The sequence below is a fragment of the Verticillium dahliae genome, genomic scaffold, assembly GCF_000150675.1.
Source record: "Verticillium dahliae VdLs.17 supercont1.17 genomic scaffold, whole genome shotgun sequence".
Classification (NCBI taxonomy): domain Eukaryota; kingdom Fungi; phylum Ascomycota; class Sordariomycetes; order Glomerellales; family Plectosphaerellaceae; genus Verticillium; species Verticillium dahliae.
The window spans coordinates 400,941-416,968 of NW_009276936.1; the positions used below are offsets into that span (position 1 = coordinate 400,941).

A 16,028-nucleotide genomic window follows, 5' to 3' on the forward strand; every position below is an offset into this window, starting at 1 on the left:
GCAGCGAGGATCATGGCGCCGTCGAGGATCAGGAACAGCGTCTCGTTCTGCATCAGCTCGCTCGCCCAGCCGGTCTGCATCTCGGGGATACTGGATTCGGTCAGTCATGTCCGTCCTCCAGTTCAATAAAAAAAAAAAGAAAAAAAAAAGAAAAAAAAAGAAAAAACGTACCGGTAAATGCACCGCACAATAATGGCAATATAGGCACCCGTAATGGCCCAGATGAACTTCTGCACCTTCGGATCCTTGGGCCTGTACGTCTTGCCAGCAGCGCCCGCCCCGACGCGGCCCGAAGCAACGGAAGACGACGTCTCGCCGCCGCCGCCAGGCCCATCGACGACAGCCGGCGGCGCAGCCCGGCTCGCGCCTTCGCTCTTCTTCAGCGCGCGGTGGCGGCGCCAGATGTACAGCAGCATGAGGCCGCCGCAGAAGACCATGTTGGCGACCTGGAAGACGACGCCGGCGACGAGCAGGCCGGAGCCGACGTCGAGCAGGCCCTGGTCGGGGTCGTCGCCGTCGGTGGCGACGGACGAGACGCCGCCGCCGGCGGCCTGGATGACGATGCTGAAAAAGTCGGTGCCGACAAAGACCCAGGGGTAGAGGCGCGGGCGGATGAAGGACCACTGGGGCCCGTGCCAGAGGACGAGGTGCTTGAAGGTGACGGAGATGGCGGCGGCGACGAGGGTCGGGCCGAGGATGAGCATGAGCAGCTGGATGACGAAGCCCTCGTAGGACCACGGGTTGTAGGACATGGCGATGCGCGCGGCGTAGCCCATGAGCTCAAAGGCCGTGCCGAGGGCGAGGTACGCGGCGAACGACCATGCTTTGGAGCGCCACCCGAGGTAGACCTGCGCCGCGAGCAGCAGGGCGTGGGCGGCGACGAAGAAGGCGCAGGCCCCGGTCGTGAAGTAATCGCCGTACACGGTGGCCGAGACGGGGCAGCGGTCCGAGACGCCGTCGCAGGTTGTGTAGCTCGGGGGCTCGAGGTCGGGCGTCGAGGAGGACATGGCGGCGGTTCGTGGTTGGGCCTCTGGGTGGTGTCTTGGTTGGTGCCTTTACGAGAGGAAGGAGCGTTGCGATCGTTGGGGGAAAATAGAGAATGAACAAAAGGAGCAAACGACGAGCTGTTGAGACGAGCTAGGCTGCCAAGTAAGGAAGAAACTAGTAAACGAACGGTCAGGCCCTGGAGGCGGAGTATAATGCCCGACAGCACGAGTCCTTCGATGGAATGAGAAGGCCGGGGGGGAACTGGATGAACAGGGCAACAGCAAAGCAATGCGAGCTAGCGGCAAAAAGAGCCAGTACTTATTCTAGAGGATAGAGCAGGCAAACGGAACAACTTTTCATGAGCTCGGTTGAGGAATCAACAATTTAGGGTCGCGGCCAAGGGGTATGGTGTTGTGTGGTGCTTATAGCCCATCTCCAGGCTCACCATCGTATTTGGGACGGCCGGGATTCAGAACACAGCCCACGGAGGGGGCCCAAGAGCTTCCTTCCCTCGACCGCAAAGGCAGTGACCCTGTGCGAAGCGCTGCCAAGAGTTTTGGTCCAGAGAATAATGTCGTCGTCGGTGGTGTGGGGAGCGGGAGGCGACAGGCAAAAAGCCAAGAGGCCAGACCACGCGGGTCGTCATTTGCTGCCGCATGAGGAGACGTAAGGGTGATCGCTATACATGATGGAGTGTACAGTATGCTCTGCACGTTGGGGTGTAAGAATGCTGTGCAATATGAAGTGTAAAGTAGCTGTGCCAGATGGAGTGTCGAGTATATAGGAGAGGTACTTCAGCTGAGCCACCCCCAGGCAGTGCCACTCCCAACCGCACATTAGATATGCCATACTCTTCCACCACAGCCTGTGAACGCCCGCAGACAACAGCTGTGTTACTAGGGAAGTCGACGTTCCGCCTGTGTAAATCACATGCCAAGAGAAAAGAGACAACCATCCTGACTGACCCACCGGGCATCACCCACCTCTGCCCAACCTCGAAGCGAGCATGATCCACCATTTCGAGTGCGAGATCTACGAGTGCGAAAGGGGGGGAAAGGATAACCAAAAGCCAAGTCTTGCTCATCCCATGCTTGTACCACGTCGGGGCGGACATCTCGAAACCCGGTCCTCACGGGGCGCCCATTGGACCCAGATGGGACCCAGATACGGACAGTCGGCGCGATGCAAACGCCGTGCCCGCGTTTTGGTTGACAGGGGAGCGGCTCAGCGCGCGTAGATTGTGAGGGACCCGTCGCCGTAGGGCTTGGCGACTCCTTGCTTTCTTCCGATTGGAAGATGTAGGGGGGGAAACCGGTCTGGGGCTAGTGGTGCAGGGCTCGTAAATTCAAATCCGTTTGCCGTGTTGGGACATCTTGTTGTCTGCGACGACCTCAACTCTGGTTGCTTACCGGCTATCATTTTTTGCAACTGATGGGGGTGACGCGTCGGCTCAGCCCCCTTTTTGAAGCCTACCAACATGCTGTGAAACGTCAAAGCTACCGTTCCTCGCCATGGATCCTTCGCCATTTATCCGTCCACTGCGGTTCATCCCTCTTGCCTAAAGACGAGCAGCACAATCGAAATGTTGCGTCCATGTGCCAAGACGAATTATAAGCCTGCACTGCGCACCATCATGTATCGCGTTCGACTGGACCAACGGCTCGACTTTCAGCAGCTCAATAACGCGGCTACAGCCAATCGTACATAACTAGCGAGACGGCCTTGTGCGACGACGCCGGCTCGCTCGTTACACGAAACTCGCAATGGCCGTCCAGAACGCCTGAGGATCCTCCCACATGGGCAGGTGCCCCGTATTCGGCACAATCCTCAGCTCGACGCCCTCCTGGCCGACGCTGCCCCGGAACCCCTCCATCGCCTTGACGAGCGCGCCCTTGCCGTCGCCATCGCCGACGACAAAGAGACCCGGCACGCGACACGCACCGAGCCGCGGCCGGAGGTCGTAGTCCCAGAGCGCCTGACAGCCGTACCGGAACCCCTCGACACTGTTGGCCGCCACCATGTCCGTCATGAGGTTGACGATCGTCTCCTTCTCGAGGCTCGCCGGGTGGAACCAGCGCCCGACCGTCTGCGTCGCGAGCTTGTTGATGCCCGCGCCGCCGTCCGACTCGGCGACGGCGATCCGGTCCTTCCACGCCTGCGTGTTGGCGGCGCTCGACGATGCGTTAAAGTCACAGGCGATGAACTTGGCAAGGCGCGTCGGGTACTGCAGCGCAAAGTTGAGCGTTGTGGCGCCGCCCATGGACACGCCGATGAGGGCCTCAAGTTTCGGGATGCGCAGCGCGTCGAGCAGCGCCGCGAGGTCGGACGCCACCAAGTCGAGCGTCGCGGGCTCGGGCTTGGGGATCGCGTGGCGGCCGCGCGTGTCGTAGCGGAGGATCTTCAGGTCAGGCCGCTTCTCCTTGAGGATGTACACGAGGGGGTCCCACATGTGCATCGACGTCAGCAGGCTGTTGCAAAAGGCGACGACGGGCGCCTTGGGCGACGTGTTGCCCTCGAGGCGGTACGGGATCGACAGGCCGTCGGCGGTCGTCACGAAGGAGCTGATGACCTCGTGCGCACCGGGCAGCTCGGTCGTCTTGGCGCCGTCCGACGTGATGCCCTGGCCCGCCGGTGGCAGCTTGGCGAGGGAGGCAAGGTCCCGCGGTCCCGGGCCGAAGACGTAGAATAACGAGTAGGTCCGGCGGCTCTTGGTCGCAATGTGATTCTGGGCAATATCGTCGCGCCACTTGGTCGACATGGACGCCTGGTGCTCGGGGCCGCCGAGGCCGTTCTGCTTGGCATATTCGTGGATCGACAGGTATATCGTCCTGCCTTCGTTCTCGATCGTAGATGTCTTCATGAAACGCGTGCGCAGCCACCCCGGCACCTTGGCCAGCAAGCCCATGTGTTCTTCTTCGAACCACTTTTTGTATTCGGCTTCTGATTCGGCCGACTTTAAGGTCGTCTCGTTGACGACCAGCTGGATGCCTTCAGCCTCGTCGTCTGTCAGCTCCTCGATTGGTCGGAAGCTGGGTGCCGTCTTCTCGGAGACGACATCGAAGAAGTATCTCTTAACGTCGACCTGGGCAATGGTCTCGGCTTCGCGGGGCGATCGGTTGGCGCGAAGGGTGAGGTACGTTGGCGTCTCGAGATGGGACATGCGCGTCACGTCGTAGACGGCGAGAAATGTCGGCTGCTCGCCGTCGGTGGCCCGGTAGCGCAGGCCGTTGGTGAAGATCTCGGGGATGCGCAGGCGGATGGGGCCGTGTTCGTTGTTGTACCAGTCGTGGAATTGGGCGAGAGGCAGGCCGGGCTTCGGCTGCATCGTCACGTAGAGCATACCAGGGGAGGCCATTGCGGGATTGGGTGCCGTCCGGGTGCTGCAGTGGTGTTCGTGAGGCGAGCGGCCTGGTGTTGTACCTAGAGGACCTAGAGAACCTGTGCAGCTGTCGAGGCCACTGACAGAGAGATCGTGAGCGCGGGGCAGTTGCAGCTGGGGAGAGTGCGGGGTCCTTGCAGAGATGACGACACGGGGAGAGAGAAGAAATTTGGCAGTTTCGGGGATCACGCAGTCCTCGTCAAGACAATAAGAACCAATTCCGAAAGTTTCACTGCGATGAACGGCTCATTCCGACAATTCTTCTCAAATGATAGCCACGGCAATTAGTACCTCGTTCCGGGTATGGAATCACCCGGCATCTCAGACACAGAGTGCCCCCGCATGTCGCTGCCCCAACTTCGGCAAGTGCAGTCGGGTTCCTCTGGTCTACCCCGCAGTGGGTCGCTACTGCCTTGACAGAGAGAGCTACTGCCCTTGAGGGAGAGGCAGCATCGGTCTCTGCAACAGAAAATTCTCGGCAGAGAACACATGTTAGACTATTCCGAGTTACCTACTCATGACCAAGGAGTCACGACAGGATCTCACCGAGTCGCTGGGCCTCTACAAACGGCAGAAAGACAGCCCGACCTACCTACGGACGGGTGACTACGCAGCCTGGCATGTCTCAATATGCCGAAACACACTCTCCTTCACTATACGTCGTGGCTTTTATTGAATCAATGCCCAAGAAGTAGGGCTGACAGTCTGAGTGCCTCGCAAATCTCCAAAGCTCCGCTGCCTCTTCTTCATCAACGATCATGGCGAAACGAATCGTGGTGAAGTGCCAGTCGCAATTGATTCCCGGCAAACCGGTAGAACGGAGAAAAACCATGGCGAGTCTTATATGCCAGCATGAATGGGGTCGGGATTTCGACGACAAGCAAGATTATTTCACTTCTCTAGGGCTATACGATGCCGACAACGTCAAATGCTACTTTCTCTTGGATAACGGGGTAGTAGGTGAAGGGGAGGCCCCCGAGGTCAGGGTCTACAGGTGGGATGGGACTAAGTTGTAAGCAAAACGACAGAATTTGCGACCCATACCTTGAACTAACTCAGATCATCTCACAGAGCCTCCAAAGCAGTATATCAGGCCCTTGTTCAATACCTTGAACACATTCCATTTGGAAGAAAGTCTGCGACCGCCAGCCTATCTGATGCTGAGTACCTTGCTTTGTACGGGCAAGACCAATTCGACCGCTTGATTTCACAGAGGAACGAGCAGCAAGAGAGACGTCGTCGGTCGATAGCAGAGGGGCAGAAAACAGCACGTCACAACAACTCGGTCACGTGACTACACACCAACAAACAGGTAGTGATGGCATTGCTTAGGCGCGTTGAGAGCAAAGCGGCTGGACCTGCTGGACGGGGAGCCACCGTTGCTATACTTGCAGATAATACCACTCGGATGGATGCTTCACAAGCTGTCCTGGGTCGACCGGAGCAAGCGCCAACATGCAGCCAAACCTAGCTTATCGACCTACTTGAGCAACTCCTCATTTGACTTCTTTTCCACAAACAGCGCTTTCCTGCAATCGGTATCGTTCTTTGCAATATTCATAAACTTGCACAAAGGCGGAAAAGTAAACATCTTACACCATGGCTATAATCACCATCATCTCCGCAGCAGCGTCAGCCTTCATCGTCCTCGCGGTGTACTACGGCATCATCAACCCCGGTATCATCTCTCCACTCGCCAAGATACCTGCGGCGCACTGGTCGTGCCACTGTGCCCCTCTCTGGATCCTCGCTGTGAGGTGGAACCGCCGTAAGAACAGGACGCTACTTGAGGCGCATCGCCGGCTGGGCCCTGTCGTGCGCATCGGGCCCAAGGATATCAGCATCGATGGCATCGATGGACTGAGAATCATTTACCAGGGCGGCTTTGAGAAAGACCCGTGGTATAGCGTGTTCAGCAATTATGGGTGAGACGAGATACGGATCAAGGTCAGGCGATTTAAGACTAACCAGTGACAGCATCGAAAACATGTTCTCGACCCTCTCCTCTCGACCTCACTCCCTCCGCAAGCGAGCCGTGTCAAATGTATACTCCAAGTCCTTCATCCACACCTCTCATGCTGCCAAGGCCCAAACCACCGCCGTCGTGCAGGACCGGCTGCCGCCGTTGCTACGTACAGAGCCGGCGTCTTCGTGTGCCGGCGTCGACGTGTTTCCCATCTTTCTCGCCTGCGCCATGGACCTCATTGCCGCCTACGTCTTTGGCCTCGCCGGCGGGACAGACTTTGTGCGCCGCGCCGATAAACGCGATCCGTGGTTGGCGCTGTATCTCGCCCGCGCCGAGCATGGCTTTTGGCCACAGGAGCTGCCGGCCCTGACGCGGGTGTGTCGGCAATGGCTGGGTCTCTCGCTATATCCACGCTGGGTGGACAGGGCTAACGCTCAGCTGAACACCTGGAATCGGACCATGTGCGACGAAGCGCAACGGCGGGCGCAAATGGCTGATGCCGGTGCCGAAGACCGGGACGCGGCGGACGAGCCCGTCGTTCTCGACGCCATCAACGCCTGGATTGACCGGGAGGCGCGCACGGCCGGCGAGTACAGCCTCCTATTCACGACGAGCATCTCGCAAAGCCGTGACGCCGTTGCCTCGGGAGGTCATGGACCACCTCCTCGCTGGCCAGGAGACGGCGGGCATCGCTCTCACGTATGCGGCATGGCACCTGTCGCGGTCCTCTCGACTTCAGGATGAGCTACGCGCAGAGCTGCTGACGCTGCACCCCTCTTTTTCATCGCCGTCATTGGAAAAAGGCAGCACCGTTCCCGACTGCAAAGCCCTAGACGCTCTGCCACTCCTCCATGCCGTCGTCATGGAGACTCTGCGCCTGCACGCGCCGATCCCCGGGCCCGAGCCGCGCCGAACACCTCCAACCGGTTGTCGCATCGCCGGTTTCACGATCCCCGGTGATGTCCGAGTAGCCTGTCTCGCGCACACTCTCCACCGCGATGAGACGGCGTTCCCGGACCCAGAAAATTGGGCGCCCACGCGGTGGCTCGTCGAGGACGTCCAGAAGCGGGAGATGCTCCGCCGATTCTGGGCATTTGGCAGCGGCGGCCGGATGTGTCTGGGTTCCAACTTTGCCATGAACGGTAGGTTCGTTAGAACTCGACATAAAAATGATACGATTCTGATCATGCCTCACTAGAAATGAAGTACATTCTCGCCGCGATATACTCCCACTTTCGTACCTTTGTGGTCGATGATACCGGGATCACACAGGAAGATGCGTATACCGCGCGGCCGACTGGCGAGAGCCTGACATTGCGTTTTGAACCTGTTGACAGCTAGACTTGGGTCTCTCGATACGAACAGAATTTGTATCGATGACGGAGGGTTTCCTTCGTTTGTAGAACCTCTGACCACCCATGAGCTTACCTCCAACGGACTTCGCGCGAGCAAAAGTGAGCGGAACCGAACACGACGAAATGCGAATGAAATGTCAAAACAACGGAGGTTTTCTGGTTTCTGAATCCTCCAACACAATGTGACATTTACATAATCCACCGTTGACAGAACCAGCCAAAATGCAAGCTCATGTTGGGTCCAACAATAGCCACCTGCTGAAGAACGTAGGTCTGCATTTCGGAGACACTTTCGTCCTCTCGCATTGAGCGGACACCTCGGATAGAACTGTGCAATGACTCTGAGTTGTACGGCATGTACCCCTTACTCGTGTCTAGCCTTTCCTTGTCAATTGGTAAGTGTCGAGCGATGCGGCTTCCTGTATTTGTTGCTAGTTGTGATCAGGTTACGTTGCACCATTTGCCGTTGCCCATTTGCCATTGGCATACAGATGTGCAAGTGCTACTTGAGAGACGTTAGATTGACTTGCATCACGTAACGGCGTATGTACAATTAATGTACTAAAGCTCAGCGCGTCTTTCGCCATGAATTTTGTTGTCTCAGGCTTCAGAAGACTTCTAGAATGCTCGACAAAGCGATGATATTTCTAGCCCAAGACCGGCATCAACTTGGATCCGGCCTGCGACCTTTTCATGTGTAATTAGGTACTTCTACCATATGAATTAAATCCCTTTTGACAAAAGAAACCACAGCAAAGGCTAGTAATAAGTCTCGTCATCCACAGGATCAATGAAAAAGGGTAGATACTTTTCCCGCGATTCCTCCTGCAGAGCCTTGCTGAACAATTCCGGGTCCAATTCTACCTGTCGCGCCTTGCAATACTCCCAGTACGAAGGATACCATCCTGACTGGGCCCAGTCAATGACAGCTGCTACCTTTGGGCTGGGCCCTCGTGACAAGAGCGCATTCGGCGGGATCAGGTCGCTATGAGAAAACACAACGGGGATCTCGCAACTGATATCGATGCCGCAGACGTCTTGAAACTGCTGGGCAGCGTTGCCGCCTTGAAATGGTCCCACAAGCTCTGGGCGGTACACGAGGAAGATATCCCTCAGAGGCCTTGTACCGATGCTACCTGTTAGGAAAGTAGTCATGTTAGGCCATGTGGCTGACCTTTGAGGTTGCCATTTACCAACAAAGGGCTCTTGGCCGTCTTGCTTCAGACCCCTCCATGCCTTGACCATGGGCTTCAGCTCGGCGCAGATGGCTTGCCTCTCGGTTTCGTTCAGATCGTTCCACCTCTGTTCCAAGGTATCGCCCTCAATCAGCGACATGTAGATGAACCCCTGATCTTCATCCTCGGTCCAGCCAAAGACCTCAGGAACAGGCACTTGACCAAGAAGCTGTTCGTGAACCATCCTCTGAGTCGAAACTTCTCTCAATGTAACGTCGCCTCCGTACCTGACCATCAACCCTAGCGACGGGATTCTGACAGGCCTGGGACGATTGAAACTTGATGCCTAAAGATCGCCCGACGCCAGACTGATGGCCCTAACCGCTGCCGGCGTTGGAAAGTCACTGGCTCAACCCTTCTTGAAAAAGCTCGATTCGGGGAAGATTTTGATCCGCTATATATTGAGAACGAGGGGCGTGATATTGAGGCTGTCGAAGCGGGGTGATGTCGGCGCGAAGTGACAGGTAATCCCATCCGGTGTTGGTTGTTGAAAGGGCGTATGGTGGACTACACCTCCGGGGGGTGGCCCCAAAGGATCCTGATGGCGCTCTCCTCGTATACCTCGATGCCTCTCAGCACGACGCCTCCCAGCGCGACGTACACACTCTGACGAAGTCCATCGACGACCGAGTCAGGGCCCTGGAGGAGGTGGTGGGCGGAGTGAACAGCGAGACGCAGTCCCTGATTTCATTGATGTCCATCATGGAGCGCAGACTGCCCACGTCGTCACCACTGGCCAGATCTTCCTCCGCAGCCGACCTGGACACGCCAACCAGGGGATTTTCCATCAGCGCAATCAGTCGTACCGCACTCGCGACGATCGTCCCTGACTGGCGCGCCAGGTCGGTACTGATGTTCAATGGCGCACCCTTCAAAGATCACTGGGCGTACTGGATGCCCTCGCCCAAGAACCCATACATGGGTGTTTTAATCCACGCGGCGGGTGATGTGAAAAAGGGGTTCAAATTCGACGTCAAACGAAGCTGTGACTTTACGACAACTGCCCAATCGTCCCGCCGCCAAAGTGCCGCTGCAGTGGGTCGAGGCTAGCGACGCCGACCAGAAAGCGGTGTTCCTTAAATGGTATGGAAAAAGCAAAGCTGATGGCACACCAATCGGCCGCTTTCAGACTGCTCTCCACAACGTGAAGGTCCCGGGAAAGTCTTTCAATGAGGGTAAGCGCGCGATTCTCTCTCCTACATACCGGTTCTGGTGCCCACTGGTGGGGCATTACGACCTCACAGTACGCAACAATCCATCAATGTTCAAGCTGATCGAGTACGTCTAGGCCAAGTCCGGCACGAAGGTATTACAAAGGAACTGCCAGACATGGATTGTTGAGTCTGCTGATGAGCTTGTGGCGCGCTCCTTCTTCGAAAAGGAGGTTGCTGCCTACCTTGATGCTATTGAGCAGTAATGCTACTCATGGTTTATACAGGATCTTGAGGGGAAAGAGAGGAAAGGGGAAAGGAGAAGAAGGGAGGATGGACGAGGAGGGAGGATGGACAAGGAGGGGGAAAGGACGAGGAGGGAAGAAGGGGGCAGCCAAGGCTAATCTACTAACAGGATCTTGCAGCATAGGAGGCTTGTCGTATACATGCTATATTTCAATCATATCTGTCGCCTTGATGGATGTGTAGCGATAGATTCAAAAGCCACCCATAACCCTCCAATAACATAATCACATGGTTTGGCATCAAAAATCTCAATCTGGTTGGCCAGTCACGATGAAGGCGGCTTTGATGTGTACCAAGTAGTCACATTCGAGGCACTCACCCCTAGCCGTGTACCTTGTTGCTCATCTACAGCCCTTCAACGAACGCCAACAACTATGATTGGCCCGACCAGGCGCGTTTGGAAGCGCCGACTGGCTAGCATGGCCATACCACATCATGAACTCCCACTCGCGAAACCTGGCAGACACGCAAAGGCACGCGAATCCGCCATCCTTTGAATTCAGCATTGAAGAGTACTTGCACCGGCAAAAATCGACTGCGAACTATCTACAGTTCATTCCACTCGTCCTCGGCCTCCTCCACAAAAGGCGCGAGCATGGCCTTGAGCTCCTCGACATCCACCTCGGCATCCCCACCAGGCTTGCGGTGCGGCAGCAGCACGCTGTCGACGACGTGCACGACGCCGTTTTTGGCGACAGCGTCCGAGACGGACACGTGGATGTAGCCGTTGATCTTGAGGTCGATGAAGCCGCGCCAGCTCGTAATGTCGACGGCGATGCTCTTCTCGTCGAGCAGACTGGGCAGGTCGACGTGGTAGTGCTTGACGCCCTGGGCCTCGACGCCGTCGCCGCCGTCGCCGGCAACCTCCTCCTCGTCGCCCTGGTCGCGCTTGTAGTAGTGGTCGCTGTACAGCGTCTCGTTGGCGACGACGTGGTACTTGAGCAGCGCCTTGAGGTACTTGAGCCCCTTCTCCGAGTTGAAGAGGAAGGCGTTGGCGCTGGGGCCGAGGCGGTCAAAGGCCGTGTTGGAGGGGGCGAAGACGGTGGCACCCTTCATCTCGACGTGATGGATATAGTCGGTAAAGTGCGTCTTCTCGTACGCCAGCAGCAGCGTCGAGAATTTGGAGGGAAACAGCGTGAGCTCGCGGCCGATCCAGGGAGGCGGGACAAGGATGCGGTCGACGGCGTGGATGACGCCGTTCTTGGCAAACGTATTGGCTCTGACGACCTTGTCGTAAAAGTTGACGCGCACGCCCGTGAGCCCGATGCGGATCCGCAGGCGCTGGGGACGGTCGCCGAGCCAGGGCTCATCGAGGGCCGTCGGGATGGTGTGGGTGTAGAGGATGCGGCCGGCGGGGTAGAAGCCTAGGCCTACGTGGTACTTGAGGAGACCTTCGACAAATTCCTTGGAAGGCTTCTTGTCGTGGTGATCGGGGATGTGCTCAAAGGCCTCGTCCGTGGGGACGAAGACGGTGTAGTTTGCCTTTGTCGAGTTGAGCAGCTTCACCAGTGATTCGTGCTCATTCACGAGGTGGAAAAACTTGGTGGCATAGTCGCTCTTGGAGATGAGCTCATAGATAGTCAAGTTGGAAGTATCAGGGTGGTGATGGTGGCCACGATAATACCTGGTCTCTTCTTCGAAAGCCTGCTGAATGGTCGTGGCGAAGCTGTCAAGCTTGTTACCAGCATAGCTTACGGCATCTTCGACGTTGCTGGCCAAGTGCCGGGCGTCCTCCTTGATGGAGTCTACAGTAGAGGCAATGGATTCCTTGGTAGGAAGGAAATCCTGCCGGTCCTTCAAATCGTTGGTGCTGGGTACGACGATGCCGGCGGCGATGGCCGCGAACGGCAGGGTCGAGATGATCTTCATGGTGTCGAGTAGCGATGAGACAACAACTATGAAGACCCGTTGAGAGATGGCGAGAAGCGTAGATGGGCGATGGGGTGATATACGTTACGCAGGCGTTCCAGCTGACGTCAACGAGCGCAACCAATGATGCCGGCGGGCGAGTAGGAGCTAAAAAGCCGGACGGATGTACCGGACAACGACGTGATTTGTCGTGCTCATGAGCTGCCATGCGATGATACGAGCCCAGGCAGTCATTTACGCGGCGTGCATTTCCGCGTCATCACGCAGCTACCCTGCGCTTATCCTGCTCTTCTTCGGGAGGCCTCGAGGTCGTCTAGCATGATGGCGAAACCTTCGACGCATCACCACTCGGATCTGCCCCGCATCCCACATTCGCCAACCGCTGCCCGCGGAGATGGTGCACCCCATTCGTTGACGTCGCCCAGTATCCCCAGAACCTAAGTTCCCTGAACCTGGGCTCGGGGACCGCGGTGTTGGTAGGGCTGTTCCCGATTCGCACGGCGTCGGAGCTCAATCGGTTCTTGCTGAGACCGGTATAACCGCGCGCATGCCACAATGGTGCTTCTTATTCAACCCGAGTAGATTGCCATGGTCGAGGATGCGTCTCTTGCCAGCGCCTCACGCGCTGCCAGGCCTTGCTGGTATCGTTCCCATCTCAATGTCTTTCTCCGATTGCCTCATCCGAACGATAGTGCCCCCCAGTCGCCCAAATCCATACCACAGCATGCGGTAGGGGTATTCCGCTTCGGTGATCTTGGGCCAGGTGAAATGCACCAGAAATGTCTCCACCGGCCTCCACGTCCTTTCGACCCAGCCCGTACTCGGTATTCGACGCTGCCAATGTCGGTAGTCTGTCGCAAGTACAATGTTGCCAGCGATGTCAAGGAGCCGGACGATCCTGCATCATGTCAGAAACCGAGCACCCTCGGGTTTGCATGGTGTGCACTCACATGGCAATACCGATGGGAAGCATGCCCAGAAACACGGTATCCAGCGTTGATATAGTGCCTGTCCTGTCATTCCGCATCATTGCACCAAACTCGACGAGCGACGAGATCCAGATGGCAACGATGACGACATCGATCACGGCGACAAAATGAAAGGTCCTCGACTTGTCCGTCCGAAACCACATGATCACGTACACTAGCAGGCCCAACACCAGATTGATCTTGAAAGAGAGTCAGCACAATCACGCGCCGAGGGACGTATCCTTGACTCACGACAGCGGGCATCACAATCTTCAGGTTCCGCGGCACCAACACCATGCTGCTGGCGCTCGCGAGGACGGCGACGCCGGCACTCAGCAGACCGAGGAGCAGGAACCGGTGGTGCACCCTCTTGTAGGCGTCCCAGCACGGCACATGAAACTCATTGACCTGCATGCTCGTGTAGTCGCTGGTCCGGCCCACGTGCACCGGCATGCCGCACCACCGACAGACGTAGGCGCTCGTCCAGTCGGCAAAGGTGATCTGCTCATCGACGTACAAGTCACGCGCCTTGAACGCGCACACGACGCAGCGGCTCGCGAGCGGCCAGTCGGCGCTCGCGACGTCGGCCCAGAGCATCGTGGGCGGGGAGCTAGCGACGGGGTCCTCGGTGCGCAGGCAATCGCGGCAGGTCGACAGCAGGGCGGCCTGCAGACGATGGGCCGTGCCGAAGAGGCGGCCGACGACGGCCGGGGAGATGAAGGCGCGGTAGAAGCGACATGTTCGGCGGAGGTGCTCGAGCTCGCCGAAAGTGAGGTGCTGGATGATGTGGAGTTGGAGCTCGGCAGGAAGACGGAGGATGTTGGGTGCAGTTGGAGCGGCTTCTGCCTCTTTGTTGTCCATGTTGGCTGGACCTTGTGAATGTCGGCTGTTCAAAGTACCAAGGTCGCGATGCGGGATTCGGTATATCGAGCGGTTAACCGCCCACGGTGAAGATGCGAGACCACAGTCGACAGGCGGATGTTTGCCGCAGCCGCGTGCTCCTTTACTCTCGCTCGCTCACATAGCGAGGACAGCGGTCAAGTTTCGCGGGGTAATACCTAGGCAGCAAGCGGCGGGGCTGGTGAGAGCTGACAGAAGTGAGTCGCGAAGGGCGAGAGCCTTGAGGCAGCTGCAGCGACAACACGTGAGTGTCTGAGGCCTGAGGTCGAGGGCGCCTTCTCGCTGGAGACCAGTGGTCGTTCCTGCCTCCAGGCTGCACCTCAGGCTGCACCTACCAGCAGCATAAGTGGGGCTGCTGTATACCTAAGTACCTTACTCGAGTGCGAATACCTCTGCACATGCACTAATTACATACCTACCTAGGTACCTACCATCTGGGGATCTAGCAGCGTCATGTCGGATGCCGTGGTAAAAACATGGTAAATATCATTTTTGACGATTCCCATACGAGCGCAAAACTACCCAACGCAGCCCTTGCGAGTTAATGCCCTATGGATGCGGTAAATGCGCAAAAGGCATCCCATGCCTCTGGTTCCTCAAAACGCCTCAACAAATATGCACGCCAATCAGACGTGTAGCCCACCGTGCATTCAGCCTTGCAAAACTCCCAGTAGTCCGGCCACCAGCCCGACTGTTCCTAGTCGATGATAGCGACAATTTGTCCCGGCGAGTCTGGGTTGACCATGATGTTGGTGGGGTGAAGATCCCCATGCGTGAAAACAACCTTGCTGTCATCAGGGAACAGGTGCCGAAATCCATCTGGGATCTCCTCGAGTGTCCGCCCAGGCCAGATGGCTTCGAATCCCATCTTGCTCGTCATGGCGAACCAGTCATGCAAGGCTTTGACGGAATCGAAAGGCCCTGTCCACGGCCTTTTGTCCCCGTTGCCGTTGACTTCGACATCGTACAGGGCTGAGCCGTCAATGCGAGCTAGGCTGGTGAGTTTATGAAAGAGCCAAGAAAAGGCCAGGGGAGCGGCGGCCAGAGAAATGGTTCATGTGAAAAACTTACAGATCAGGGGATGTGGTGAGTCTCGAGAAAGTGTTCGAAGCTTCGACACCATGTCCATCAAATTATTCCAGAGTACGCCCTTCTGTTCCTCCGTCATGCGCGGCCAGCAATCCTCGACAGTGACTCCCTGGACAAGTTCCATGTACAGCAACACACAATCGTCGTGAGAAGTCCAGCCATAAATTTCGGGGACAGGTACTTCGGGGAGGAATCGACGGAGAACCCAAAGGCATATGCCCTCGCTTACATGAACTTGGCGCATTCGACCGAATTTCACAACAAGTCCAAGCGACTCGTGCATAACCGGAGGGGGTCGCATGGCCTCGCTCAGGGCAGACGAGTTCTGCATCGCGCATTCCGCCTTGACATCTGACAGCGTGGGGAGAAGGACATCTGGGTGGCGTCGAAAGAAGCTGGAATCTTCGAAGATGGCATTTGCTTGGGAAGGAAGCACATTCGTTCGTATGGACGCGGTCATAGCTTTCACGAGTCGCATCTGTCGTTAGCAGCGGTTCTCGAAAAATCGACTAGCAGCGTTGGGAGATGATGGTCGACTGCGGCCTGCGGAGCGGGACGACTCTGAGAAGCTGAATGGATTTTGCAACCCAAGCGCCCACTTGTATGCATTGCTAAAAATACCAATCAACCATGAGCGCCCGTTGGTTCGCAAACTTTACATTCTCTAACCATACAGCCATTCTGATATGCGGCATCTGGGTGCCAAGGCTACCGATACATGTAGGTGGCAACCACTATCCTCCTTAGCCGCGCTGTCGAGGTGTATCTATTTCGACCGATGTTCACTTATTGTACAACGCCGGTGAGGTGACTGGAGTCCGAG

The 16,028-nt window shown here is 57.0% G+C and overlaps 9 protein-coding genes across 9 annotated transcripts in view; 3 read left to right on the forward strand and 6 right to left on the reverse strand.

Annotated features, from left to right (window-relative positions):
* The window catches only part of VDAG_07616 (uncharacterized protein), a gene marked incomplete at both ends in the record, with an annotated part of 1,426 nt that extends 419 nt beyond the window's left edge, over nt 1-1,007 (reverse strand). Inside the window, one exon of the mRNA XM_009656521.1 lies at nt 172-1,007. Coding sequence (XP_009654816.1) covers nt 172-1,007 — 836 coding nt within the window. The remainder of the gene's footprint in view (nt 1-171) is intronic.
* A 1,385-nt stretch (nt 1,008-2,392) lies between these two features.
* Nucleotides 2,393-4,342, reverse strand: VDAG_07617 (3-oxoadipate enol-lactonase; the record flags this gene model as incomplete). The annotated part of the gene is made up of 1 exon (XM_009656522.1): nt 2,393-4,342. The coding sequence occupies one exon, from the start codon at nt 4,340-4,342 to the stop codon at nt 2,735-2,737; it is 1,608 nt and encodes a 535-aa protein (XP_009654817.1). The 3' UTR covers nt 2,393-2,734.
* A 504-nt stretch (nt 4,343-4,846) lies between these two features.
* Nucleotides 4,847-5,866, forward strand: VDAG_07618 (uncharacterized protein). The gene is made up of 2 exons (XM_009656523.1): nt 4,847-5,378; nt 5,438-5,866. The coding sequence occupies exons 1-2, from the start codon at nt 5,125-5,127 to the stop codon at nt 5,658-5,660; spliced, it is 477 nt and encodes a 158-aa protein (XP_009654818.1). The 5' UTR covers nt 4,847-5,124; the 3' UTR covers nt 5,661-5,866.
* A 99-nt stretch (nt 5,867-5,965) lies between these two features.
* Nucleotides 5,966-7,996, forward strand: VDAG_07619 (uncharacterized protein; the record flags this gene model as incomplete). Its single annotated transcript, XM_009656524.1, has 6 exons — nt 5,966-6,291; nt 6,344-6,707; nt 6,771-6,968; nt 7,009-7,474; nt 7,670-7,786; nt 7,899-7,996. 6 exons carry the CDS (start codon nt 5,966-5,968, stop codon nt 7,994-7,996), a joined length of 1,569 nt encoding a protein of 522 aa, XP_009654819.1.
* A 450-nt stretch (nt 7,997-8,446) lies between these two features.
* Nucleotides 8,447-9,157, reverse strand: VDAG_07620 (phosphotransferase enzyme family protein; the record flags this gene model as incomplete). Its single annotated transcript, XM_009656525.1, has 2 exons — nt 8,447-8,823; nt 8,881-9,157. 2 exons carry the CDS (start codon nt 9,155-9,157, stop codon nt 8,447-8,449), a joined length of 654 nt encoding a protein of 217 aa, XP_009654820.1.
* A 467-nt stretch (nt 9,158-9,624) lies between these two features.
* Nucleotides 9,625-10,339, forward strand: VDAG_07621 (uncharacterized protein; the record flags this gene model as incomplete). The annotated part of the gene is made up of 3 exons (XM_009656526.1): nt 9,625-9,957; nt 10,052-10,165; nt 10,211-10,339. 3 exons carry the CDS (start codon nt 9,625-9,627, stop codon nt 10,337-10,339), a joined length of 576 nt encoding a protein of 191 aa, XP_009654821.1.
* Nucleotides 10,340-10,925: 586 nt separating this feature from the next.
* VDAG_07622 (fasciclin domain family) lies at nt 10,926-12,248 on the reverse strand (the record flags this gene model as incomplete). Its single annotated transcript, XM_009656527.1, has 1 exon — nt 10,926-12,248. The coding sequence occupies one exon, from the start codon at nt 12,246-12,248 to the stop codon at nt 10,926-10,928; it is 1,323 nt and encodes a 440-aa protein (XP_009654822.1).
* A 618-nt stretch (nt 12,249-12,866) lies between these two features.
* On the reverse strand, nt 12,867-14,077 carry VDAG_07623 (uncharacterized protein; the record flags this gene model as incomplete). The annotated part of the gene is made up of 3 exons (XM_009656528.1): nt 12,867-13,146; nt 13,199-13,416; nt 13,469-14,077. The coding sequence occupies 3 exons, from the start codon at nt 14,075-14,077 to the stop codon at nt 12,867-12,869; spliced, it is 1,107 nt and encodes a 368-aa protein (XP_009654823.1).
* Nucleotides 14,078-14,813: 736 nt separating this feature from the next.
* Nucleotides 14,814-15,665, reverse strand: VDAG_07624 (phosphotransferase enzyme family protein; the record flags this gene model as incomplete). Its single annotated transcript, XM_009656529.1, has 3 exons — nt 14,814-15,106; nt 15,188-15,314; nt 15,435-15,665. The coding sequence occupies 3 exons, from the start codon at nt 15,663-15,665 to the stop codon at nt 14,814-14,816; spliced, it is 651 nt and encodes a 216-aa protein (XP_009654824.1).
* Nucleotides 15,666-16,028: the final 363 nt, after the last annotated feature.

Coding starts and splice junctions, on each gene's coding strand:
- VDAG_07618 (XM_009656523.1), top strand. CDS start 5,125: ATGGCGAAACGAATCGTGGTGAAGTGCCAGTCGCAATTGATTCCCGGC. Junction 5,379..5,437: donor AGGTGGGATGGGACTAAGTT/GTAAGCAAAACG, acceptor ATCATCTCACAG/AGCCTCCAAAGCAGTATATC.